General features: G+C 40.8%; 1 protein-coding gene across 2 annotated transcripts; it reads left to right on the top strand.

Moving 5' to 3' along the window:
• Positions 1-533: 533 nt before the first annotated feature.
• On the top strand, positions 534-25,467 carry LOC129649642 (schlafen family member 11-like). 2 transcript variants are annotated; one of them, XM_055577292.1, is made up of 5 exons: positions 534-612; positions 10,826-11,895; positions 13,099-13,227; positions 21,263-21,986; positions 22,301-25,467. In XM_055577292.1, the coding sequence occupies exons 2-5, from the start codon at positions 10,839-10,841 to the stop codon at positions 23,109-23,111; spliced, it is 2,721 nt and encodes a 906-aa protein (XP_055433267.1). In that variant the 5' UTR covers positions 534-612; positions 10,826-10,838; the 3' UTR covers positions 23,112-25,467. The 2 variants fall into 2 exon arrangements, with proteins under 2 accessions (XP_055433267.1, XP_055433266.1); XM_055577291.1 differs by lacking the exon at positions 534-612 and having other exon boundaries at positions 10,734-11,895.
• The last annotated feature ends 2,477 nt before the right edge of the window (positions 25,468-27,944 follow it).

Below are 27,944 nucleotides of genomic sequence, written 5' to 3'. Positions count from 1 at the left end.
TTTATTTCCCCCTCTTTCTTTTTAAAATAAAAAAAATATTTTATTTGTAAATTGTTGGAATCTGCATTTTTTAAAAAAACGTGCTGAAAGATTCTGATGAGCAGCCAAGATTGGGAACTAATTTTGTTGTAGTGTAGAACCTTATAGCTGAAATTTTTTTTTTCTTTCCTTACTTCAAGGATGACTAGCTTGAATAAACATGTTGCCAGTCAGGTTCTTCTCTTTTTGTGATTTTAACTGATTTCATTACTGACAGTTTGAAGGGTTGTTAGGCATTTTTTTTGTTTTTTGTCTTTGGGGGCTGTGCCCAAGCTTGTGGGATTTTAGTTTCCACACCAGGGATTAAACTTGCGTCCTCAGCAGGGAAAGTGCCGAGTCCCAACCACTGGACTGTCAGGGAATTCCCCCTGGGTTTCCGTTATTTTTTCTCCGCCCCCTACTCCTCCTGCACTTTAAATTCCGCCCCCATGTTTCAAATTCACCAATTGGGAACCTGCCAAACCCTAAACCCTCATCTTCCACCCCCAGAGAGGTCGAGCACCGGGCCAGTGTGCTCATTTCTACTTCTGATCTTGCTGTGCACACCGGCCTGTTGTGTAACTTGCAGAGTCTGTAAGTAATCACTTTTAATTTTTTTTTTCAAAGTTTCCTAATGATTATTGCTGAAGAACTACATTGGTTATTGAGATTGAGATGGTTATTTGTTATTGACTGAGATGGTCAGAGAACACTGGCTCATCATATCCTAAACTCAGTTCCCTCTAGGGCCCAACACTTTTTCTGAATATTAGGAGTGATCACTAAATTCAAACTGTAACAATTTTTGCAATCTATAAAGATGGCTACCCAAAACAAACCAAGAAAAGAATCTCAGGGGACTCTGATTTCCGTAAGCTATGGGGCAGGTTGTAGATCAATGTGGTAGACGGGAGAAACTTAATACAAAACTAACAGTATTAGTCAATACAGGAAATCCAGCAACAATTTCAACTGGTTTCAACGGCAATTGTTGAGCTAGAAAAACTAAGTAAGAAAGTCAATGAGGTGTACTGCTTAATTCTCTGTCTGGCTCTAGCACTGTTTTCTATTGCATTAAACATTTCTCAAATAATACAGGCATAGTGTACAAAATAACATTTCCTCCCTCCCTCTCCCTCTTCCTTTCCGATTCCATTCCCTAGGGTGAAATCCTTAATAATAGTTTGATGTGTATCCAACAGATTTTTCTGTAGCATTGCTCTCCTAGATGTTTAAAGTTTCAATGCAGAAGTAACGCACTTTTCACTTACTTATTAAAAAGACAAAGTCCTATTGACTGACAGCCAGCAGTCAGTTAGCTCTCTTTCTTGAGGTTGGGAAGGCAGCCATAAAGACTCAAATGCCATCTAATTAGTTTTTTGAGAAAGCGAAACCTAAAAGACGGGAGCACGTTTAACTTGGTTTCAGGAAATTGAAACTTTAAAATGGCGGGAACATTAAAATAGTGGAAACATTAAAATAGTGGGAACTTTAAAACGATGGGAACATTCTAGTTTCCTTTTTTAAGAAAATAAAAGCTGGGCATTTCTCCTGGGCTTGCTTTTGTGAAGCTGAGGATCCCTGAACAGGTCAGAGCTCAGGTATTTTTCTCTTCAGCACCCCAACCCTGAGACTGTCTGGAGAGACTGGAGCTATGCCTGTTCAACAGAAAAGATGGGCTGGAAAAAAGACCAAAGAATGCTAAGATAAAAATCCACCCTGTGGAACCCAAAGCCAGTGCTCTGTGATAACATAGAGGGATGGGAGGGGAGGGCTGTGGGAAGAGGGTATAAGAAGGAGGGGACATATGTATGCCTATGGCTCATTCATGTTGGTGTATGGCAAAAGCCATCACAATATTGTAAAGTAATTGTCCTACAATTAAAAAATGTATGTGTGTGTTAGTTGCTCAGTTGTGTCCAGCTCTTTGTGACCCCATGGACTGTAGCCTACCAGGCTCCTTTGTCCGTGGGATTCTCCAGGCAAGAATACTGGAGTGGGTTGCCATTTCCTTCTCAAAAAAAAAAAAAAAAAAAAATATATATATATATATATACACACACACACACATATATAAATAAATTCACCCTGTGGCTACAGACCCTTTCAGATCTACTTTAGACAAGACAGACTGTGGTGGACATGTTATGCCCACATTTTTCTTAAGTGAAATAGACAGTGAAGAGAACTGGTCCTTTAGTGGGACTTACCTTCTCGCTCAGGCCAGGGATATGGGATGCAGGATTCCAGCCAGATACGCTGAGGTCTGAGACAGTGGTGGAGAGGATTGTGGGGTGGACAGATAACCAACTATCTGGAAGCAAACTCTCAGATAGATCAGGGAGGAGCTAGAGCTTTGGCGGGAAGGGGTGACTGTCAGGTACCCAATTGGTTGATTTCTACGAAAAGGGTTTTGTTTTTCATAATATATACACACTTTTGTTTTCAGGAAAAACTTAAATACGTTAACCCAGGAGCTCGGACCTCATTGGATTTTCCAGGTTATTTTTTGCAAGTGTGTAAAAAGTTTGATTATTTTGTTTACCAACATTTATCAAAAGCACTGGAAATTAACTTGCCCAGCTTTAACAAATTGCTTTTTCTTTTTGGAGATGGGGAACAAACGAATGTATGATTATGAATAATTCAGCAAGTGGATGTTTGAAAACTATTTGCCAATCTGTAATAGGAAAAAAGTCACCTGCGACAGTAGGTATATATTTTACTAGACATAGGCAACACCTACAGACGTTCTGAGTACGTCCTAGAAATCAGTTGCCACACTCATCTTTACAATATAAATATGCTTTTATCACTGCAGTCGTAGGTGATTTCTTAGAATTTATTTATTTATTTAATTTTTGGCTGTGCTGTGAGGGCTTTCTCTAGTTGCAGCAGGTGAGTGCTATTCTTCTTGCAGTGCACAGGCTTCTCTGTGGTGGTGGCTTCTCTTTGGTGCACAGCATGGACTCTAGGGCACACAGGCTTCAGGAGTTGTGAAACTGATCGGTGAAATATTTTAGGGGGGGCGCTGAAGAGCTCCCATACCACACTCTTTTATGTTCTCAGTGCAGAGAAGAGTTCAGGGAGAGCAAAGTGGTACATAAGAAGTGATTTATTAGAATAGGCACTTTGGAGGCTTAGAAGAGGGCAAGCAAGAAATGCCGCACTCCGAGAACTTACTGGGCTACATTTTATAATCAAAGGAAAAGTGGGGAAGGAGAGAAGACCTTCTCTGTCTTTCTTGAGTAGACGTCATATTTTTACAATTAATTCCTTCTCCAGGTTGAGCAGGGGAGTTTTCTTGTCCCTGCGTGGTCAAGCTAGGTCTACAAATTCCTGGTTTTTCATGTGTGCAGAGAGAATGTCCTAGGGATCATTAATGTCCTGAACTCACTGGGCAGGATGTGGGTCTCCTGCCACCACTGTTTTATTGTTTGGGGGCATGTCCCCTGCTTCTCTTGCATGAGTTCACTGTTAAGCAAGCCTGCTTGGTTTTATGGTTAAACTCACCTGCTCTCTTGAGTAATCATTAACTTATGAGTCTCCCATATTCTTTTATTTACAATCCCCTAGTGGAACTGACCGGAGAAGGCAATGGCAACCCCCTCCAGTACTCTTGCCTGGAAAATCCCATGGGCGGAGAGCCCAGTAGGCTGCTGTCCATGGGGTCGCTAAGAGTAGGACACGACTGAGCGACTTCACTTTCACTTTCCACTTTCACGCATTGGAGAAGGAAATGGCAACCCACTCCAGTGTTCTTGCCTGGAGAATCCCAGGGACTGGGGAGCCTGGTGGGCTGCCATCTATGGGGTCGCATAGAGTCGGACACGACTGAAGCGACTTGGCAGCAGCAGTGGAACTATTTAATCACCTATTTTGTCCCTTCATTCTGTCCCTATCTGTTGCAGTGTGTGGGCTCCGTAGTTGCACCTCCCGGGTTCTAGAACATAGTCTCAGTAGTTTTGGCACATGGGTTTAGTTGCTCTGCGGCACGTGCGAACTTTCTGGATCAGGGATTTAACCTGTGTCTTCTGCACTGGCAGGCAGATTCTTTACCACTGAGCCATGAGGGAAGCCCTAAAATGATTTTTTTAGACCCAAATTAAATAAGGACAAATTACCAGAGACTATGCCTACAGTACTGAACATGAAGGAAAGAAATAAGTCAAAGGAGGTAACTGAATCATGAACAGGATGTGGGCTTTATGGTTATCTGGTTTGAGTCTTGCCCTGTGACATACAAGATATCATAATGCCTGGGGCAGTCCTGTCTGAGGTTGTGGGTCTCCTCTCTCTAGGGTCTGTTTTGTTTTGTGAGTTGCAATTTTCTCAGCCCCGGGTGCTTACAACCTTCCCCATTCCATTCTTCCCCTTGGGCCCACATGCAGAGGCTCTACTTCCCTTCCTAGACTATCATTTCCAAATCTACACGCACGCACGCACTCGAAGAACACGTAGAGTGGTGAGGAGGGAGGGTGGAAGAGCTGAAACGAGTGCTAAAAAAGGGGGATGGTCTGCAGCGGGCTAGCTCTGTTCAGTCCTTTGTTCTGTGAGCGGGCCTGGCGGTGTCTTAGGTTAGGGCTTTTCGCGTGGTAGCTATCCCACAGTCTGGTTTGCTAGCCGCAGTTAGTTCCCTCAGAAGGGAATGAATGCCTTGGGGCATTCAGGCCCGGTTCTTACTCTAAGCCATGCAGCCCGCGCCTCCCTGCCCAGCCCCCGCTTGCTAGTGGCGGGTGCAGGCGTCTGCGCTGCTTCTCCACTGGGGGAGTTACAGTTGGGCATGTAATCTGTGGGTTTTAGTTATTTATTTATTTTTCCTCCCAGTTATGTTGCCCTCTGTGGTTCCAAGGCTCGCCACAGACTTCGGCAGTGAGAGTGTTTCCTGGTGTTTGGAAACTTCTCTCTTTTTAAGACTCCCTTCCTGAGACTCCGTCCCTACCTCTTTTGTCTCTCCTTTTTTTTTTGTCTTTTATATTTTTTCCTACCTCCTTTTGAAGACACTGGGCTGCTTTTCTGGGTGCCTGATGCCCTCTGCCGGCATTCAGAAGTTGTTTTGTGGTATTTACTCAGTGTTTAAATGTTCTTTTGATGAATTTGTGCGGGAGAAAGTGGTCGCCCCTCCTATTCCTCCGCCATCTTAGGACCGCCCCCCTGCAACTTGATTTTTTAAACTCTGTATTTTGTTTCTGATATCTATGTCATTGTGTGTGTCTTAGTTTATTCTCTTAAAGTGGTTCACAACATCCTTTTCAGTAAATATTACCATGTTTTATTTCCTTATTCTATTATTGGTAGACAGGCTACTTCCAAAACTTGGTGTTACAAATAGTGCTTTAAAAAAAGACTGTTATCTCCTTACATAGTTTACCCATTCATCAGTTGAAAAACATCTTGGTTGCTTCCAAATTTTTGTAATCATGAGCAAAGCTACTATGAACATTCATGTGCAGATTTTTGAGGACAGGTACTCAACTCTTTGGAGAAGGCAATGGCACCCTACTCCAGCACTCTTGCCTGGAAAATCCCATGGATGGAGGAGCCTGGTAGGCTGCCGTCCATGCGGTCGCTGGGAGTCGGACACGACTGAGCGACTTCACTTTCACTTTTCACTTGCATGCATTGGAGAAGGAAATGGCAACCCACTCCAGTGTTCTTGCCTGGAGAATCCCAGGGACCGGGGAGCCTGGTGGGCTGCCATTTATGGGGTCGCACAGAGTCGGACACAACTGATGCGACTTAGCAGCAGCAGCAGCAGCACTCAACTCTTTTGGGTATTGGAAGCATGGAGTCTTAACCACCACTGAACTTCATGGAAATCCATGGCTCACAGCAAAATTGAGAGGAAAGTACAGAGATTTCCCATATACCCAAGATTCCCTTGCCCCTACACTGGCATTACCTTCCTATCATCAACACCCACCCCCCACCTACCCACCCAGCAACACAGTGGTACATTTGTTACAATTGATGAACTTACACTGAAAGATCATGATCACTCAAAGTCCATAGCTTACTTTATGGTTCATGCTTGGTGTACATTCCATGGTTTGGATAAATGTATAATGACATGACATGCAACCACAACTACACTGTTACGCAGAGTATTCCCACTGCCTCAAAAATCCTCTGTTCTCCACCTGTTTATCCTTCCCTTCCCACAACTCCTGACAACCACTGATGTTTTCACTGTCTCCACAGTTTTGCCTTTTCCAGAATGTCATATAGTTAAAATCATACAGTCCTTTCACATTGTCCTCTGTCACTTTGTAATATGCATTTAAATTTCCTTTTTGTCTGTCCTGACTTGATGGCTCATTTCTTTTTAGCGTAGATAATATACCACTGTCTGGGTGTACCACAGTTTGTTTACTCATTCACGTGCTGAAGGATGTTGACTGCTTCCAAGCTTGGGAAGTTGTGAATAAAGCTGCTAAAAACATCTGTGTGCAGGTTTTTGCATGTTGCTCCCTGTTTTAACCTAGGTTGAGACGCAATTTGTCATAAACTCGCAGTGAGTGGCTAGTTTTGGTTTCTATCTTTTGGGTTAGGGAGGAACAAAAAACAGTTCAAATAAGGACTTGAGTTTCCATCAAATACCAGGTCCTTCAATTTTTCTAAATATCTCTCAACTCTGTTTATTTCTCTTCATATCCACATTCACTAGTGGTACACATCACCATCTTTTCTCATTGGACTATTGAAATAACATCCCCAAAGTTCTCTTCCACAACTACTCTAGTCTCTTCCAATTCATTCTCCACACTGAAGCTAGAAGGAACTTTGTAAAAAAAAAAAAGTGTATGTATATATATATATATATACACACACACACACACACACAGTACATCTGATGCTATGCCTTCCTGCTTAAAATCCTCCAGTGGCTTCCCATTACCTTCAGGATAAAGTCCGAATCCTTAAAGGGGCCGCCCTGCCAGCCAATGTACCGGTGACTCTTGATCACCTTTCCAGCTTCTTTTCCTCCCACTCTGTCCCTCCATCTCAGTGTTTCAGACAGTCCGTCCTTTGAACCTGACATATTCCTTCCTACTTCCTTCTGGAAAGTTTTTTTCACCCTTCTTCACCTAATTAACTCTTCACCTCATTTACATTCTTCAGATCTTAATTCAAAATATTCCTTTTTCTAGAAAGCCTTCTCTGAACCAATCCCCCTTCAAAATGCCATATAAGGACAGTTGCCATTCTAAGCATCCCCGGCATTCTGAGTTGTCACTTACTTAACAGTGAGTTTCCGTAAGCAACGAGCATCTTGAGAGCAGGGACCACGTTTGTTTTGTTCACCACTGTCTACTCTGGATTTAGCACAGTGATTGGCAAATAATAGATGTCCACTAAATAGCTGTTAAGTAAATGCGGTATTGCTTATTACTAAGAATTGGGAGCAAGAGAAATGTTTAACGATAGAGAAATGTCCAGTTCATTAATACGTACTTGATGAAAAGTTTTATTGTCTTTAAAACATATAATTAGAAATATAATGACTTCAAAGGTTTACAGAAATGTTAATGATAAAAGCAGAATGCAAAACTCTTAATCTGATGCTTACAATGTTTTAAAAAATCTGTAATATTATTAAGATCATAAGAGATAAAGGAAAAATAGGTGAAAGAATTATTCAGTGTCACAATGTTGTTCATGAAATATATGACAATACTGAATTTTGTAGCAGGCCATAGTTTTTCATGTGTCAAACACTTTATATCTAATAATGTAGAAATTATATCATTTTGAAATTTAAAAAAGCTCACCAGTAAACACAATGGAGCCAGGCACTTAAAAATTTTCCTTCTTATAACTGCCCTGATGCTTTTGTTCTGCTATTGATTTATCTGAGCCCTCAATTTTTAAATCAAACCAATTTTGCTTTTCTGCCTATTTAAGAAGAAATCTACCAGACATTTCCCTTTATTGCTTTTCTTTCAGGTCTTAAAGGGAGAAGAGAGTATTAGGAGTTCTCAAGCTTTCTATGCCGTATAAAATAATCCAGGCTTACTAGATAATAAAAGGCAGTTGCTGATATTAGTAGGCTTCCCAGGTGGCTCAGTGGTGATGAATCTGCCTGCCAATGCAGGAGACGCAGGTTCAATTCCCTGAGTTTGGAAGATCCCCTGGAGTAGGACATGGCAACCCACTCCAGTATTCTTGCCTAGAAAATTCCATGGACAGAGGAATCTGGCTGCAGTCCATGGGGTCACAAAGAATTGGACACGACTGAGCACACATGCAAACACAATACTTGAGAGCAAATATCCATATGAATAAACATTTGCCCAAATGTTTCCAATAGCATTTTGCATAAATAACCTGACAAGAACACCTTAAAGGTTATAAGATATAGAATAAGATATTTATAAATATAAAATATATCACAAGGAACATATCAGACAAATGAGTAAGATTGTGAATGACCTGGCCTTCCAATAATTTACTGCTCAGAATTCTGTTTCCTTGCCACACCTGTATCAACAACCCTTCTATTTGTTCAGAGCTCTTTTTAAATAATAAAGATGCTAGGAGCTTGGGATTAACATACACATACTACTATATGTAAAATAGATAATTGACAAGGACCTACTGTTTAGCACAGGGAACTCTACTCAATATTCTGTAATACCTTATATGGGAAAAGAATCTGAAAAAGAATGATATCTGTATATGTATAACTGAGTCACTTTGCTGTACACCTGAAACTTACCCAACATTGTAATAAACTATACTTCAATAAAATTTAAAATAAATAAACAAAATGCTAGTGGTTCATCTAAAAAACAAAAATCAAACAAGCAAAAAGCAAAACAAATAAGAAAATAACTCTCAATCTTGTTAATCAAATAATTCCTTTTTAATTTTCCAACTTTCTTCTGCCTGTCCATCTGTTATTCCTGTTCTTTTGTGACCTGGTTCTTTTTCCTAAATTCTTTAAATGTTGATGCAAATCATTTTATTTAAATTCTCTCTCTTACCATAACAGACATTTAGGGCTATGGATTTTTCTCCACATACCATTTAAACCACATCATGGTAATTCGATGGACCCTAAACCATAAATCTCCAATAGTCACACCCCTTGTGTCTTTCACAGCGGTTAGTGTGCCCTTGGTGAGTGCCCATTAAATGTTTCCTGTGCTAAAAAAATTAATAAATGAAATATTTCAATGTCATGCTTCAGTATATAATCAAGCAAAAGAAAGAAAAAAAAAAGTTACTGTCTAGGTTGCAACACAACCCTGAGTCTTAAAAGCTCTCTTCTCACTGTGGTACTGTTGAGTTTTGTTGATTTGCTCAATCACTCCCAAATACAAGTTTTTTGGCATCATAAAGTCTTAGAATCCATTATCCTTCTTTTTCCCCATTTCTCAGAGCCACCCTCTGCCCTGGCCATCTTTGTTTTGTTAGAATGCATAGTCCAAAAGTTCAACTACTTTGTTACTCCAAATTCATATGCCCTGCTGCTGCTGCTGCTGCTGCTAAGTCACTTCAGTTGTGTCTGACTCTGTGCGACCCCATAGACAGCAGCCCACCAGGCTCCCCCGTCCCTGGGATTCTCCAGACAAGAATACTGGAGTGGGCTGCCATTTCCTTCTCCAATGCATGAAAGTGAAAAGTGAAAGTGAAGTTGCTCAGTCGTGTCTGACCCTTTCCATGGACTGCAGCCTACCAGGCTCCTCTGTCCATGGGATTTTCCAGGCAAGAGTACTGGAGTGGGGTGCCATTGCCTTCAGATGCCCTACTTTCCTTTAAAAATTTTTGGAGGTAAAAGTTTTCTTTTTTATGTCATGAGTAATTTCAAATTTACAGGAAAAAAATAGAGAACAATATAATGAACACCAGTTTGCCCACCACCCAGCTAATGGATGAAATCAATTTTAAAACTTATTTAGACATTTTTCAAATATACACAGAGGTAGAGAGAAGGTGAGAATAGGAGAGTGAATCTCCATTTATCAATCACCCACCTTCAATAATCATTGATTTTTTTTTTTGCTAATAAGTGGTACTGCTAACCACTCAATTGCCCAAGCCAAAAATCCAGTTACTAAATTTTAATCCTTTCTCCTGATCTCTACCTGGTCAATACAGAGCCGTGTTAACTTTTATCAATATTTTCTAAATGTCTCTCGGAAATATTCACGCTTCTTCATTCTCATGGCCCCTACCTACCGTGGTGCAGGCTACCATCATCTCTCTCTCACTCAGGTTACTGCAAAACCATCCCTACTGGTTTACTCCTCTCTAATTAGTTCTCCACCTGTCAATAATGTGCCCTCTGCTCTTAAAAATTAATCATGCAATAAAATTTACTTTTGGGGTGTGCAGTTCTATGATTTCTAGCACATGGATTCATGTAATTACAACCACAATCAGGATACAGAACAGTTTCCTCACCCCAGCAAACTCCACTGTGTTACCCTTGTAGTTACCCCTTCCCTCCCCATAACCCTTGGCAACTATGGATCCGTTCCTCAGTAATGTGTCTTTTACAATGTCTGTGTGCTCACGTCACTCCTTTCCTCAAAAGGCTTCTTGGGCTTTCTACTGTTGTAAGCCCTTTTCTGACTCTCAAGTCTCCTCTCACCACTTCTCATCTCCCATTCTCAGTCACTCTTTTTTTTTTTTTTTTCAGCTCAGTGTAAACTTTAAAGAAGTTTTATTTTATTGAAGTATAGATGCTTCACAAAGTGATTCTGTTATACATACTTTACAATAAATTAATAAATGCATTTTTGTGTGCTATGCAATCTACTGCTTCACCAACATGAGATATGTGTTTTCATGGTTTCAGTTGCAGAATAAACATGGAGAAACATTATTCACGTTTGACGGTAGATTCATCTTACCCAGACTTGGTCATCAATGTAGGAAAAGTAACTCTTGGTGAAAGTAACAGAAAAAAGCTGCAGAAAGTTCAGAGAGAGAAAGAGAAGGTGAAAGTGATCCAGGCTGCATGTGCTTTATTAAATTCAGGAGGAGGAGTGATTCAACTGGAAATGGCAAACAACGATGACAATCTCGTGGAGATGGGACTGGATTTAGAAGACGCTTTGAGAACACTTATTCTGTTTTCAAATCTGCAAGCTTTCTTCACGACAAAGCAACAAGGGAGTTGTTACTACATTTTTGTGAAGTCTTGGAGCAGCGACACTTTGCTTGAAAACATTTCTGTTAAGCCCCGCATTTGTAGCCAGAGTTCTTCGTTATACTGTAGATCCGGCACTTCTGTGTATCTCATGGATTCAAGAAAGGCATTCCATTTCCTGAAAACCAAGAAAACAAATGCAAAAAGCTCAGGGAAAGAACCTGTTGGTGAAATTTTCAAGGTTATACATCCAGACCTCCATGACGTGGATCCTACTTACTGTGTTTTTCAAAAAGACCATTTTGAACGTGGTGAAGTCATGCCTTTTCCCGAGTCTCAATTAATAGAGTTTAAGCAGTTCGCTACAAAACACATTGAACAATATATGAAAGACACAATTCTAGAGTATATCCCTGCATTTGCAAACACTGACGGAGGCTATCTTGTTATTGGTGTGGATGATAAAAGTAGGGAAGTTCTGGGATGTGCTAAAGAAAATGTTGACCGTGCCTCTTTGAAAAAGAAAATAGAAGAAACAATACAAAAATTATCTTGTGTCCATTTTTGCCAATCTCAATGCCAGATAGATTTCACAGTCAAAATCTTGGATGTGTTAGCCAAGGGAGAGCTATATGGCTATGCTTGTGTAATTGGAGTGAAGCGATTCTGTGGTGCAGTGTTCTCGGGCGTTCCCAGTTCCTGGATGGTGAAGGGTAAGGATGTTTGCAGCCTGACAACTAAGGAATGGCTAAGCATGATGATGGATACAGATCCAGGTAAGATGGAAAAAACTCCCTTCCTGTCTTTCCTGCCTCTTCAGAAACTCCAATTAAACATATTTGCCATGGCTTTGACTTCTCACATCCATTAAACTCTGTGTTTTTTTTTTAATCTTCAAGTATCCTACTTTCCAAACAGGAGAAAATTTGGCTGGGTGATGACAAGCCTGAGTCCAGTGTCTTATAATGGGCAATTTCCCACGTCAGATGAAAAGAAAATTTGGGGGGGATGATTGCCTTGCAGTGGTGTATTGGAACTGACTTTTTGCTGTTTATAAAGATTTATTAAATTTGCAGGATTGCTGTGAGCCTGTTGTTAAACAGTCATTATTAAAAATCAAGTTATACAAAGAAAAATCAAGTTATACAGTTCCATAAATTATATTTAAAACAAATGTAGTAAATAAAAAACCCAATTACTTATAATACTACATTTTAAGATGATGTGTGCGAGGTTACTTACATCTATTGTATCTGCATGATGCTGCTACTGCTGCTGCTAAGTCGCTTCAGTCGTGTCTGACTCTGTGCGACCCCATAGACAGCAGGCCACCAGGCTCCCCCATCCCTGGGATTCTCCAGGCAAGAACACTGGAGTGGGTTGCCATGTCCTTCTCCAATGCATGAAAGTGAAAAGTGAAAGTGAAGTCGCTCAGTCATGTCCGACTCTTAGTGACCCCATGGACTGCAGCCTACCAGGCTCCTCTGTCCATGGGATTTTCCAGGCAAGAGTACTGGAGTGGGTTGCCATTGCCTTCTCTGTCTGCATGATGGAACTACTCTAAAATGATATGTTATGATGCATGTCTCCCTGACTCTCCATTTAGTGACATCATATTGGTAGCTTAAAATTGCCCATGGTGGGAATATTTACACCACAGAAAAGTGTACTAAAAGAATGTGCTCTGTACCATAGAAGAAATAAAAACAAAATGCTATTGAGAAACAGAGAGTGGAGACTTATACTGAATGGAAACACATTCAAACTTTCAGATAACATCTCTCTTATGATGGATTTGGCAACTTTCATATGCGATAAAGGCACTTGTCCATATAGGGTGAATGGGCTGTTATCTTGCTATTATGTCTCAAGTCATGCCTAGAGAGCCATATGATACACCCGCTCATATAAAGTCTTTTTCAGTGGTGAAGAGATGAACTAACATGCCAGAATAACATGAATTTCTTTTCTTTGTTAAGATCTTACACAGCTGTGCAAAGACTTTGAATCTCAGCTGAGTCTGTCTAACAGCCCTCCTCAGAGCAGACCAGTGTACTCCAAGAAAGGTCTGGAACATAAGAAGGATCTCCAACAACTCTTATTTCCAGGTAGCAACAATGGTTGGCCTACTTGACACCAGCCAGTTTCTGTGTTAGTAGAAGGGAGATAAACTGTTACGTTTGTTATTTAAAGTCCTGAAAGTACACTCTGCAAAGCCTATGTGTACAAGGTAATAGTGCTACACATATTGATGCTAAGTAGTTTAGAAATGAACCCTCACTGACCTCAATCACTGAGGCAGTATCACATATAGAATCCAGGAACATTATTGCCCTTAAAGACCTTTTGGTCTTGTTCTTAAATAGGACTGATCATCAGTATTTCTGGTTATTTTTAAAAGTACAGATACCTGGCTCCACACTCCAGACTTCATAAATTAAAATATCTGAAGATAGAACCTTGTAATGTTCATTTTTGCAAGCTACTCACAGTATTCTGACCCTCATTCATATTGGGAACTTTTGATCTAGTTGAATTAGAGGCACACATTGAACTAAGAGCAAAAAAACTGCCCTCCTCTACCGAATTTACCAGAGGAGTGCCAGCTATGAATATGAAGATATAAGATTTACATCAAGATGGAACACAAAACAAATACAATGAAGATCAACTACAACATGCATAAGCATGTTTGGGTTTGCTGCTGCTGCTGCTAAGTCACTTCAGTTGTGTCTGACTCTGTGCTTCCCCATAGACAGCTCCCCCTTCCCTGGGATTCTCCAGGCAAGAACACTGAAGTGGATTGCCATTTCCTTCTCCAATGCATGAAAGTGAAAAGTCAAAGGGAAGTCGCTCAGTCGTGTCCAACTCTTAGTGATCCCATGGACTGCAGCCTACCAGGCTCCTCAGTCCATGGGAGTTTCCAGGCAAATGTTTGGGTTTGCTAAGTCACTTCAGTCGTGTCCAACTCTATGCGACCCCATAGACGGCAGCCCACCAGGCCCCCCCGTCCCTGGGATTCTCCAGGCAAGAACACTGGAGTGGGTTGCCATTTTGTTTGGGTTTAGAACAGCACAAAATTGTGTTTCAGGACCAAGGATAGCATCTGTTCTCATTCCTCGCTCCCAACATGTTAGGCTTTACCTGCAAGTCCATTGCTATCCTCTTTCTATACTTCTGGAGAGGAAAAACCATTTGATCAGCTATATGTAGTAAGTTAATGGCTCATCTGACATTAGAATCTGATACATAAATGTCCTTTTGTTGTTGTTTAGTAGCTAAGTCGTGTCCAACTTTTTTGCCACCCCACGGACAGTAGCCTGCCAGGCTCCTCTGTCCATGGGATTCTCCAGGCAAGAATACTAGAGTGGGTTGTCATTTCCTCTTCCAGGGAATCTTCCTGACCCAGGGATTGAACCTGAGTCTCTTGCATTGGCTGGCAGATTCTTTACCACTGAGCCACCAGGGAAGCGTCCTATGTATGTGGAAATGTCTATCGAGGACCATTAAGTTAATAGATAATGATGTTCCAATTAAGATTTCTTTTTCACCTTACCTAGTTGAGCTCTTTGCATTCATTTGCATATCAATTTATATTTTACTAATTGTCCACAATAAACAGTACTAAATCGAAGAATAAACATAAGCATTGATAATTATTTTTTAAATTCAATAAATTCTATTTTAGTAGAGCTTATTAACACTGAATAAACTATATCTAAAAACAAAACACTGGGCTTTATGCTCACAGAGTGATAACCCATTATTCTGGTATAAAAAATAAATTTTCCAGGAATCATACCAAACATTTGAAGAACAGACACTATTCAAATTATTCCAGAGTCATATAAAAAAGGAAAATTCCCAGTTTATTTTAAATGGGAGTAACAGTAATTGCAAAACTTGACAGAGATAGCATACAAAAGGAAAACTCAGACTAATCTTCCTTATGAATGAAAATGCAAAGACAGAACTCCAGAAATGAAAGGATGGATCAACATTAAGAGAGTAATTATTATAATCCACCATTTCTTCATGCAGAAAATTTTATGCTTGTCCTCTTATATACTGAAAAAGCATTTGAAAAGCATGAATATACATTTTAATTTTTAGAAGACAAGAAAATAGGAACCCATAGATAATTCTTTAATATTATATTTATATCTATGTATTGATATCTATATCTATCAATATCCCCCAAAGACCATTATGTTAATAGGGAGATATGAGAAGCATTCTATTAAATTTGGGAACAAAAGCATTATGTGCACTACTACAACTTTTGTGCAGTATTAATTAGCCAATGCCATTAAATAAGAGAAAGAAATTAAAGGGATAAAAACTGAAGAACATAGGATCATATTCAAGAGAATCCAATGGAAAACTATTATAAACAATAGAAGAATTTGGATTGAATACCAATAGTTATATTAATAACATTATATGAAGCACATAGTTTCCTAATATAACAAACAATCAAAGAAAATACCCAATTTTCAATAGCAGCAAAAAGTTCAAATATCTAAGATAAGCTGATCTGAGAAAAAATTTTAAATAATATTGAAGGACACAGAAGAAAAATAAAATGGAAAAACATGTTATATTTTTGAAGGGAAGAAAGCTGTCAATTTTCTCTAAGTTATTTTATAAACTTAGTGAGATATTAATTTAAAAAAAAAAACCAAGAGATTAACTTAATCTGGAGAGTAACTTAACTTCACTGGAACTTAGAGTTCCAGTGAAAAAATAAGTAAGAAGAGCCAGGAAATAAAAATCTGAAAAAGAAGAGAATAAAGAAGGGCACTCCAGATATGAAATCACTATAAAGCCTCAAATAGAAACAGAGTTATATTGGCATATAATTAGATCAAGGGTACAGAATAGAAGATCTGATAATAGATGCAAACACATATCAGAATTTAGTTTGTGATGGAACTGGTCTCTCAACTAAGGGAGAAGAATGGGGATGTTTCAATAAAGAGACATTGGGATAACTAGGTGGTAATTTATTTTTAAAAAGATAGATTCGTGATTTATACTATATACCAATATAAGCTCTAAATCAATCAAGAATTTAAAAAAATCAAAGCCATAAGTTTTCTAGAAGAATACATTCATAAATGTCTTTATGCTTTTGGCATGAGGATTAGAACAATCAAGATTCAAAATCCAGAAGCCATGAAAGTATACTGATATATATGATTACATTAAAAAAAAATAAGCAGTGTGCATGGTTAAAACAACTAAGTACAAAGTCAAAGGGCCATTGACCAGCTAGGAAAAATATTTGCAACTGATATTACAGAGGGCCAATGCCTCTCATATAAAAAAAGCTTCCCAAAGTTGATAAGGATAAAGAACAACTTAACAGAAAAATCAACGTAGTTCAGAGCAAATAAAATTCAAATGGCTTTCAAACATTTGAAAAGATGCCTAACAGTAATCAAAATAAGACATGTAAATTTAAACAAGCTATCATTTGTATCTACTGGATTATAAAAAAAAAAATCTGATATTATCATTTGTATGCTATACTGCTATTTCACGGCATTTGTATGCTATGCTATGCAAGTCTTCCCATTCATTACTGGCAGAGATACCTATTGGTACAACCATGGAAGACAATTTGGCAATATCTACCAGAAGGACAGATGCATTTACCCTTTTATCCAGTAATCCCACTGCTGGGACTTTTAAAATTATTATTATTTTGGCCATACCACATGGCTTGTGGGATCTTAGTTCCCTGACTCGGGATCAAATCCAGCTCCTCGCCAGTGAAAGTGCTGAGTCTTAATCACTGGACTGCCAGGGAGTTCCTGGGAGTTTATACTTTATGTATACCTCTATGCACACTAAATGTCCAAGTCTATGTACAAGGTTACTCATTGTAATGGGCTTTCCAGGTGGCTCAGTGGTAAAGAATCTGCCTACCAATGCAGAAGACATGGTTTGATCCCTGTGCAGGCAAGATCTCCTGTAGGAGGAAATGGCAACACACTCCAGAATTCTTGCCTGGGAAATCCCATAGACAGAGGAGCCTGGTGGACTACAGTCCATAAGGTCTCAAAGAGTCAGACACGACTGAGGATTGAGGAAATGAGAGTGCTCTCATTGTAATATTCTTGTAATAGCAAAAGGTTGAGACAGGGGCTTCCTTGGTGGTCCAGTGGTTGAGAGCCTGCCTTGTAGCATTGGGGTTGCAAGTTCCATCTCTGGTCAGGGAACTGGGATTTCATATGCCACGGAGCAACTGGAGAATCCATGGTTTGTGATGAAAGGTCCCACATTCTGCATCTAGGACCCTACACAGCTAGGTAAATAAATATTTATTTTTAAAAAGTTGGAGCAAACACACAAGAACCCATCAACAGGGACTTATGTCACATCCGTAAGATGGCATGTTAGACAAATGTGGAAAAAAAAAAACAAGGAAGTTCTTGGCACTTGTATAGAAAGATCTCCCACACATATTGCTGGCCAAAAAGATGTGAGGGCTAATCGCTTGTATTTGCACGAAGAAGTTTTGGAAGAATAGGTGAGAAACTGGCAAAAAAATAAAAAGGTCTGTGTTAGGGGAGTAGGATGGAGTTGAAGAGGGAGGAAAAGAGCAAACAGGAGTAGAAGTGTTTTGGTATTTGGACTATGTGGATGTATTACCTAGTTAGAACTATTTTTTAAAGCAAATTTTCATTTTCAGGGTCTGCTATTATTAGATTCTGAACTCTCAACGTGGTAAATAATCAGTTCAGTTTCAGTTTTGCAGTGGGAGTCCAGATACTACGGATAGGGAAATCCACTATTGATTGACAGTAGTTTAGCTTCAGATTAAACACTATAAATGTTTCTTGAAAGAAATGTAATGACTCTCTGGAATTTTGTCTGTGCCTGGCATTATGGATACTAGAGAAAGTCAGGGGTTAGAGTACTGGGTCAGATCCGGCCAGCCCCGAATGACCTCCATCCTGGGGTCCTGAACTGTGAGGTGCCCTCACCTGATTTCTTGTAGTTGGAAGAGCCATCAGTCCAGATACTTCAGGGATGCGTGTGTAACGGTTTCCCTAGACCATCTACTGCATAGCACAGGGAACTCTGCTTAATATTGTGTAACAGCCTAAATGGGAGAAGGTTTTGAAAAAGAATAGACGCTAGACATGTGTATATTTGTGTAAAAGAATCACTTTGCTATACACCTGAAACTAACACATTGTTAATCAACTATACTGTAAAATAAAATACTCTTAAAAATATTTACTTATTGGACTTCCCCAGTGGTACAGTGATTAAGAATCCATCTGCTGACATAGAGGACTTAGGTTCGATCCCTTGTCTGGGAAGATTCCACATGCCACGGAGCAACTGAGCCCATGCGCCATAATTGCTGAAGCCCATATGCCTAGAGTTTGTGTTCTGCAACTAGAGACGCCATCAAAATAAGAAGCCAGCGTACCACAGCTAGAGAGTAGCCTCTTCAACTAGAGAAAAACCTGTGTGCAGCAATGAAGACCCAAATGCAATCAAAAATAAATTAATACATTTATTTTTTAAATTTTATTTATTTAAGCTGCACTGGGTTGCAGCATGTGGACTTTTAGTTGTGGTATGCTTGCAGGATCTAGTTCCCCAACCAGGGATTGAACCCAGGCCTCCTGCATTGGGAGTGCCCAGTCTTACCCACCAGGACTCTAGGGACTCCCTAATATAAAAAAAAAAAAAAAATTCACACACATACACAAACACAAAAGATTTCCCTAGATCCATGGTGAGATTAGTGCTTAGTATGGATATGAAGTTCTGTGAGAACCCTGAGGAGAGAACAAACATGAGGGTTCAGGAAGGACTGGAAGGACTAAGATGTCAAAAGTAGAGGGTTTTTTTTGGAATTCCCTTGCTTTTTCTAAGATCCAGCCAGGTCTTAGTTGTGGCACACAGAATCTTCCACCTTTGTTGTACCATGTGGGATCTAGCACCCCAACCAAGGAATCCACCTGCAATATGGGAGACCTGGATTCGATCCCTGGGTTGGGAAGATTCCTTGGAGAAGGGAACAGCTACCCACTCCAATATTCTGCTGCAGAATTCTATGGACAATACAGTCCATGAGGTCGCAAAGAGTTGGACACGACTGAGCAACTTTCACTTTCAAAAGTACAGGAGGGCATTCGAGTCTCAGGGCACACCTACACAAAGGCACAGAGGCCCCAAGTCACATGGAGAGTGGTAATTAGTCTGGTGCACATGGAGTGGTTGACATTTTATTGACACCTAGTCTGGCCCCTGTCATTGATTAAGTGCCATGTAGAATATCAAAGAAATGAAAGGGACACATTGTCTCCACATAATTTCCTTGGGAAGCATATCCCATTATGTAATTAAAGAAAAATAAGAGCTATTTGATGAGGGGGAGGTGCTATGAACATCAAATGCTTTAGTGACATGCTCCACTTAGCAGCAGGGGTAGTCTGTGTGGCTTGCAGGGCTGTGCAGTAGAGACAGCGAGAGGGTCTGGTGTCTGAGACACCACTGGGTCCAGCCCTCGGCTCTGCCACTTCCCAGTGATGTGACCATGGGCCAGACACTTGACCTGTTTGTGTTCCCATTTACTCATATGAAAAAGAGAACAGTCATTATATCTGCCTTGCAAAATTGTGAGAACCACACATGCATGTCAACTCCCGGGTATAATCAACAAATGATGTGTTTTCTTATTTTATACTTCCTTTTGGTTTGGTTTCTAAAGCTGCATGTTAAAACGTATCCTTATATCTTCTGTCTATCCAACGATGCATGTTTCCCCCCATCTTTTAAATATTTATTTATTTATTTTTGGCTCTGATGGGTCTTGTTGCTGCTCAGGCTTTTCTCTAGTTGTGGCAAGTGAGGGCTACTCTCTAGCGGCAGTGCGTGGGCTTCTCATCATGGTGGCTTCTTTTGTCGTAGAGCACGGGCTCTAGGTGCTCAGGCTTCAGTAGTCGTGGCACCGTGGGTTCAGTAGCTGTGGCTCCCGGCCTCTAGAGCACAGGCTCAGTAGTCATGGTGCATGGGTTTAGCTGCTCCGCAGCATATGGGATCTTCCTGGATCAGGGATCGAACTTGGGTCTTATGCATTGGTAGGAGGGTTCTTTACCACTAAGTCACCAGGGAAGCCCTCCTCCCACCTTTTAACATCTCCAAAATCCAGATGTTTCTCATCATAGATTCCATCTCCTACTCACCACCACCCGGGTTACAGACAAAATCCAGTTAAACAAACATCTGGTACAAGTGAGAAAGCACCACGGCAAGGAACAATAAACAACTACCAATGAAATATGGGTAATTTCACTGGAAATCAACACTACAGATCCAGATTCTAGAATGTGATCTGATACCGCCACCACAGAATGACAATGGTCTCCTCATTCCTCCCCCCACCTCTTTGGAACAAATGATCATTGACATAAGTTTAAAACGCTACCAGGCAAAGTTTATTCTCATGTCACAACATTGCTCCTTGCTCCCTCATGTCAAAGGAAGACTCTTTGTTATGGATGCAGTCTTACATAGATCTGTGGGTGAGTGATGCTTCAGCAGAGTTACCTCAGAGTCTGATCTCAGGGTCTCCCAGTGCAGGGCTGCATGGAGTTTCCTGCTAGTAAAGTTCTCATGGCTCCATCTTCTCCACTGACATTTAATGACCACCTTCTTCTTGGAAGGGCTCTTTCCTACTTCCATCAGTGGGGACTGTTCAGGGGCATTTTGAGATTCAGGGGCTTTAAGAGCAGCAAGGGAAAGAATAACTTCTCAACCAGCTACAATGAGCACACACTTTATGCTATTTCAGTTATTCCTTGCCATAAGAGATGTGCTATTTTTGTAAACATGGATTTCTGTTCGTTTTACAGAAGAAGGAACAGTCTTAGGTTAAGAAATTTACCAGGGTCATAAACATAATAAGCATATAGGCTTAGATGAAGTGTGTCAGACTGTCAAGGCTTCTTTTTCTTCACTGTAATATACTAATGTTGGCAAAAGAATGTATATAAAATATGTAATTTATAATAATAAGATTACAATTTATAAGTATTTTGCAATTTTGATTAATTACAATTAATCATAAAAATGTGACCTTTGCCCTTAAACATATAATCTTTTCATATCTAGTGACACCAGGATGTCTGAAATATACCCCTGAATCTCTCCAGAAGGAACTGTTCTCGCAGAATGAAGGTTTGGAGGAATTAATAAATAGGCAAATAGACCCATCCTCCCAGGGAATTTTAATCCTTTCTACAAGCTGGGCTGTGGACCTGAACTTGGAAGAGAAGCAAGGAGTCATCTGTGATGCTCTGCTGATAGCGCAGAACAGGCCGCCCATCCTCTACACCATCCTCAGGGGGCAAGACGCAGAGGGGCAGTCCTATTGCACTCACACCGCCTTCACTCTGAAGCAGAAGCTGGTGAATATGGGAGGCTACACTGAATATCTGTGTATCACGACCGAGGTCCTCCACCTGAGTCCCGAGGGCAGTGCACAGTCCTCGGCGGGTTCAGGCTCTGTGATTGATTACCCCAGTTCCTATCACCTTGCAGACACTCAGCAAATGGAAGCTTTGCTGCAGTCCCTTGTGATCGTCTTGCTTGGCTTCCAGTCTCTCTTGAGCGACAAGCTCGGCTGTGAGGTTTTAAATCTGCTCACAGCCAAGCAGTATAAGATCTTCTCAAAAAACCTCCGCAAGAGCAAAGAGTTGTTTATCCATGGCTTACCTGGCTCAGGGAAGACGATCATGGCCATAAAGATCATGGAGAAGATCAGGAACACTTTTCACTGTGAGACACAGGAAATTCTCTACATTTGTGAGAACAAGCCTTTGAAGAATTTTATCAGGTAAGCAGTTGGATTTTTTTTTTTTGGCCGTACCACATGGCTTAAGGGGATCGAATCCAGGCCCATCGCAGCAAAAGGGCCAAGTTCTAATCATTGGATGGCCAGGGAAGTCCCAAGCAGCTGAATCTTATTGTCAGCAAATGAGGTTCTATCTAAATTCACTCCACATCCCTGACAACCTGAATCACCTTGTTTCTTGAGAGTAAGATGGTAAAATGATCTGTGGCAACAATACTGTATTTGTAGGAGTATGATCATTTTCTTCCTTTACTGACTCAAGAGAAAAGTGGGATGTGACTTTTTTATTTTCACAGGGGCAAAAATATCTGCCAGGCAGTGACCCGGAAGAGCTTCATGAAATATAACTTTGAATACATTCAACATATCATCATCGATGAAGCTCAGAATTTCCGCACTGAAGATGGGGACTGGTATATAAAGGCGAAAACCATCACTCAGAGAGATGTGGATTGCCCAAGAATTCTCTGGATCTTTCTGGACTACTTTCAGACCAGCCACATGGAGTGCATCGGCCTCCCTCCTCTCTCAGCCCAGTATCCAAGGGAAGAGCTCACCAGAGTGGTACGCAATGCAGGTCAAATAGCTGGATATCTACAAGATGTATTGGAGAAGGTCAGGAAAAATCCTCCATGTAACATCCCCCCTGAGCCCCTGAAGATGTGCCTTAAAGCTGAATGGGCTCAGGATGTTCAGGGAACCTTAAATATTAAGAAGAACTTAACTCTGAATGCAATAGTGATGCACGTGGCAGACACCTGCAAGCTTCTCTTTGAAAGGGGCTATTCTCCCAAGGATGTTGCTGTGCTTGTCAGCACCGCAAAAGATGTGGAGAAATACCAGCAGAAGCTCTTGCAAGCAATGAGGAAGAAAAGGATAATGTGTCTCACCAACGAGAGTGACGTGGAGGGTGATCACATGGTGTTGGACAGTGTCCGAAGATTCTCAGGTCTGGAAAGGAGCATTGTGTTTGGGATCCATCCAAGCACGGTGGAGCCGGCTATCTTACACAACGTTCTTGTCTGTCTGGCATCCAGAGCGAATCAACAGCTACATATTCTGTGGCAGCGTAAGGATAAAGAAGTATTCCAAACCAAAATGGGATGAGGCGATTTGCTCTGTCAGAGTCCATGGGTGGCAATCTGATTGGTGTTGGAAGAAACTTGTCTTTTCCATTCATGGGTCAGCTAGAGATTTGGGCAGAGCTGACATACAGAATCTGGAACTTCCCTCTCTGGCTCTCTCCTTTCAGGGATTCCTCCCCAAACTCCTTCTGGCAGCTATTGTCCCAAATTCTGCCCCTGATTCTTCCAACCAGAAGGATAGTGGTTTTCTAAAGGAGCTTTAATCACCCTGCACAGCACACACTGTGACCTGCCCTATGGCTAAAAGCCATAAAAACAATACATTTGTCCTGTGGCTATTGTTTCTTCTAAGTCTGGACCCTATAGTGTATTTTTTAAAAAATTTGTCCAGGATCTATAGTTAATCTGCAGAAGGGTGGTCTGGATGGGACTACTTGGCCAAATTAGAGGCAGAATTCTTGTTTCCAGAATTCTTGACATTTCTGTATGTCGCATTGATCCAGGATTTGGGAGATGCCCAAGATAGTTCAGACAGCAACTTAGTGGGTCTTAATAATTTTTGGCAGAACAGAGAGCACTGTACAATTATTTAATCTTTTAAAATTGTAAGTGCCATTTTTTTTTGTCCTCAGAATATCCCAGATCAAGCTTTAATCATGATAGTAAGCGTTGATTGTCACTTTACAAAGAAATTATAAACCAATATAAAACAAAACTAAAGCCATTTTCTCTTTAAGTGAGAGCATTAGAGACCAAAATCTGCTTCTAAAGGTACACACAGGTCATTAAGTAAACAGAACTAGGAAAAATACAGTCTTTACAGATCAACTTCTCAACTCCACTCTACTTAATGTTCTATAACATATCAACTTAAAATTTAAATCAAGTATATTCTTGAACTGTAATTTCCCCCTTTACTTTTATATTTTGGTGGGCCAGTCTTATGGACTGAACATTTGTGTCCCTCCAAAATTCATAAGTTGAAGCCCTAACGTTTAGTGTGGATCTATAAGGAAGTCATTAAGGTTAAATGAGGTCATAGGAGGGGGTCTTGATCTCCTAAGATTGGAGACCTTATGAGAAGAGACACCCAAGAGCTCTTTCTGTCTCTTTCTCTGTCCACACACAAACACGAGGTCATGTGAACACAGAGAGAGATGGTGGCCACTTCCAAGTCAAGAGAAGAGGCTCCAAGATGATACAACTCCTACTGACACCGTGATCGTAGATTCTCAGCATCTAGAACTTTGTGAAATAAATGTCTGTTCTTTAAGCCGCCCAGTCTGTAGCATTTTGTTATTACATCCTGAGCAGACTAACATAGCCACAAAATTATTCTTCTAACTAAAACACTGATACTTAATAGTGTTAGTTGCTCAGTCATGTCCGACTCTTTGCAACCCCATGGACTATAGCTCACCAGGCTCTTCTAACCATGGAATTCTCCAGGCAAGAATACTGGAGTGGGTAGCTATTCCCTTCTCCAGGGGATCTTTCTGACCCAGGGATCGAACCCAGGCCTCCCACATCGCAGGCAGATTCTTCACCATCTAAGCCACCAGGGAAGTCCTGCTACTTAATAACGCCAATGCATTTCTTATTTTTCTGTCTATACAAAACATTTGAAAAATGTTTCTGGTTTAAAAAATAACCACAAAATATTTGTACAACTAATGGAAATTTAAAACATTACATGACTAATATTCTACTTCTTACTAATCCTATTCTACTCCCCTTCTCCCATATTATAAGTTGTGAATTTTTCTTTCCCCTATCTGTGCTTGAACATGGAATTCCACCCTCTTGACTAGAAACTGTAGGCTCTTCTAACTTCAGCAAAATAAGGAAAAAGTGTTCTTTCTTTCTGACTGCATTAAATCAGCTATAACACTGCATCAAATAGTTATCCTTGTAAATGCTGTTTCTAATAAAATTGGTTTTGTAAGGTCCCTGCACTTGAGTTGCAATGTCTGTGAAAGTAATTCTTTAAAAATCTAATTCTGGAGCAAAGCCTGCCACCACATCCTGCCCACTGTCCACTGCACACAGTGGGGTATCTCTCCAGAAACTTGCTTCTGACCTGTAAACTCCCCCATCCATTAAACCACTGGTGTCTCTGTTGCTGACTCCAGGCTGTTTCTTCAGTCTTGAAGCTGGGCAAGCACAGGCCTTGTAGGCCTGAGGGTGCAGTCCAGTAACTGGTGGAGCCAACCAAGAAACCAAAGAAACTCCCACTAATGCCAAGATGTTGGAAAACACAGGATGGGAAATGGAAAGGTGCAGGGACTGTCCATGAGACTGTGGGGCCTGGAAGTTGCAGTGGTAAGCCTGGGGTGTCTGTCCTTGCTGAAGGGGGGACACCAAGAGATCTGGAGAGCAATGGCCTCTAATGGCTCTGCTATTGTATCAGAGTGAGCCTTCTGTAATTGGCAAAGCTATCTTTCAAGAAGGATTTGGTATTTCTCTTGTGCCTCTGAGATGTAAATAATCTATCTGGGCTCTCTGGAACTTTAATCTTACATGACCTCTAATGGGAAATAGATGGGGAAACAGTAGAAACAGTGGCAGACTTTATTTTCGTGGGCTCCAAAATCACTGCAGATGGTGATTGCAGCCATGAAATTAAAAGACGCTTACTCCTTGGAAGGAAAGTTATGACCAACCTAGATAGCATATTCAAAAGCAGAGACATTACCTTGCCAACAAATGTCTGTCTAGTCAAGGCTATGGTTTTTCCAGTGGTCATGTATGGATGTAAGAGTTGGACTGTGAAGAAAGCTGAGCACTGAAGAATTGATGCTTTTGAACTGTGGTGTTGGAGAAGACTCTTGAGAGACCCCTGCACTGCAAGGAGATCCAACCAGTCCATCCTAAAGGAGATCAGTCCTGGGTGTTCATTGGAAGGACTGATGCTGAAGCTGAAAGTCCAGTACTTTGGCCACCTCATGTGAAGAGTTGACTCATTTGAAAAGACCCTGATTCTGGGAGGGATTAGGGGTGGGAGGAGAAGGGGATGACAGAGGATGAGATGGCTGGATGGCATCACCAACTCAATGGACATGAGTTTGGGTAAACTCTGGGAGTTGGTGATGGACAGGGAGGCCTGGCGTGCTGCGATTCATGGGGTCTCAAAGAGTCAGACACGACTGAGCGACTGAACTGAACTGAACTGAACTGAAGGGTAAAGAAGGAAAAAAGAGCTTTTAGGTAAACTCTGTAGAAATAATTATGTTTGGGGAATGTCTATCTGAAATAGTCTCCCTAGATTTTGGTGACTTTGAAAATGAAGTTGAAAGAAGAGAATTCATGAGTCATTTCAAACAGGATAAAATATTGAAATATTAATTGCTGGGCAAGTCTTTATCTACCTTTGTTTGCTTAGGAGAGGAAGACTAAACATTACATTTTCCAATCAGGAAATGCATGATTACTTGCTTCTTGTTTTTTTTTTTTGTTTTTTTTTGTTTGTTTGTTTGTGTTTTTTTTGCCAGAGATTAAGATTCTCAAGGGTTAAGATTATAATCAGTCATAATTCTTGTAACCAAGTTTCTTTATCCATCACATTGTGATCAAGTGTTTGTGCCTTTTTAAAAGACTTTTGACATTTGTTATTGCTGTACTCTGATGTTTTAGCAAAAGTGCTTCATCTTCAAGAAGATTCATAGGAAGGGCCTCTTGACCATAACAGGTCTCTGATAAATTTCATCTTACACTGCTGAACTGATAGCTCAGTTGGTAAAGAATCCACCTGCAATGCAGGAGACCCTGGTTCGATTGATGGGTCAGGAAGATCCGCTGGAGAAGGGATAGGCTACTCACTTCAGTATTCTTGGGCTTCCCTTGTGGCTCAGCTGGTAAAGAATCCACCTGCAATGTGGGAGACCTGGGTTCTACCCCTGGGTTGGGAAGATCCCCTGGAGAAGGGAAAGGCTACCCACTCCAGTATTCTGGTCTGGAGAATTCCATGGACTATAGTCCATGGGGTTGCAAACAGTCGGGCACAACTGAGCGACTTTCACAGGATACTGCTGAACTGGGTAAGAACTTGAAGAATCCTAATAGAAGACCTGATGGCTTCATAAAAAGTTAACAGAAAGACTGGTTACTGAATGACCTGGTAAATATGGTTATAACATTTATGGGTTTTGTCTGGAATGTTACTGTTTTTGATCTGTGTTTTTCAGATATGAAGAAGCCCTTTTGCTCAAGTTGGCTATGATTTATAGCCATTTGGTAAACTACACCTGTGGGTAGAATTAAAGCATTTTTCATCTCTACCTGGTCCCTCCAGAAGTTAGAGACCCTTAAGTTCTGAGCAGCCTTCTCAGGGAGTGATAGAGACTATCTCTGGGCATGTGTAGAAATCTTAATGTTTTGGGGACTGAGAGACCCACCAAGTATAGCCTGAGAGACACCTTTGGCACGGCTTCGCTGGCTTCCAGAGGCCTTTTGGGAATTCTGTCGGAGACTCCCAAGGAGTGCTCCCTCAGTCAGTTTAGAGGAGTCTCATTGCGTGGTGTTAGGAGAAGGCAATGGCACCCCACTCTAGTACTCTTGCCTGGAAAATCCCATGGATGGAGGAGCCTGGTAGTCCATGGGGTTGCACCGAGTCGGACACGACTGAAGCGACTTAGCAGCAGCAGCAGCATTGCGTGGTGAGACTCTGAGTGTGGTCAATTGACCAGGCTTATTTTGCAAACGAATTATTTTTGATGGGCTGTGTTTGGTGAAATGAGGGTAATTTTAGAGAGAACAATATTCCAGTTCTGTTCATTGAGCTCTGTATTTATGAAAGTTATTGTGCTAGCCATACTTTTGCCCTGATGTTCTGGATGGAAAGAAAAAATTATCTAGT

The sequence above is a fragment of the Bubalus kerabau genome, chromosome 4, assembly GCF_029407905.1.
Source record: "Bubalus kerabau isolate K-KA32 ecotype Philippines breed swamp buffalo chromosome 4, PCC_UOA_SB_1v2, whole genome shotgun sequence".
In the NCBI taxonomy this organism is placed as follows: Eukaryota; Metazoa; Chordata; class Mammalia; order Artiodactyla; family Bovidae; genus Bubalus; species Bubalus kerabau.
The sequence above is the reverse complement of the archived record's forward strand: the minus strand, read 5'-3'. Positions and strand labels throughout refer to the sequence as shown.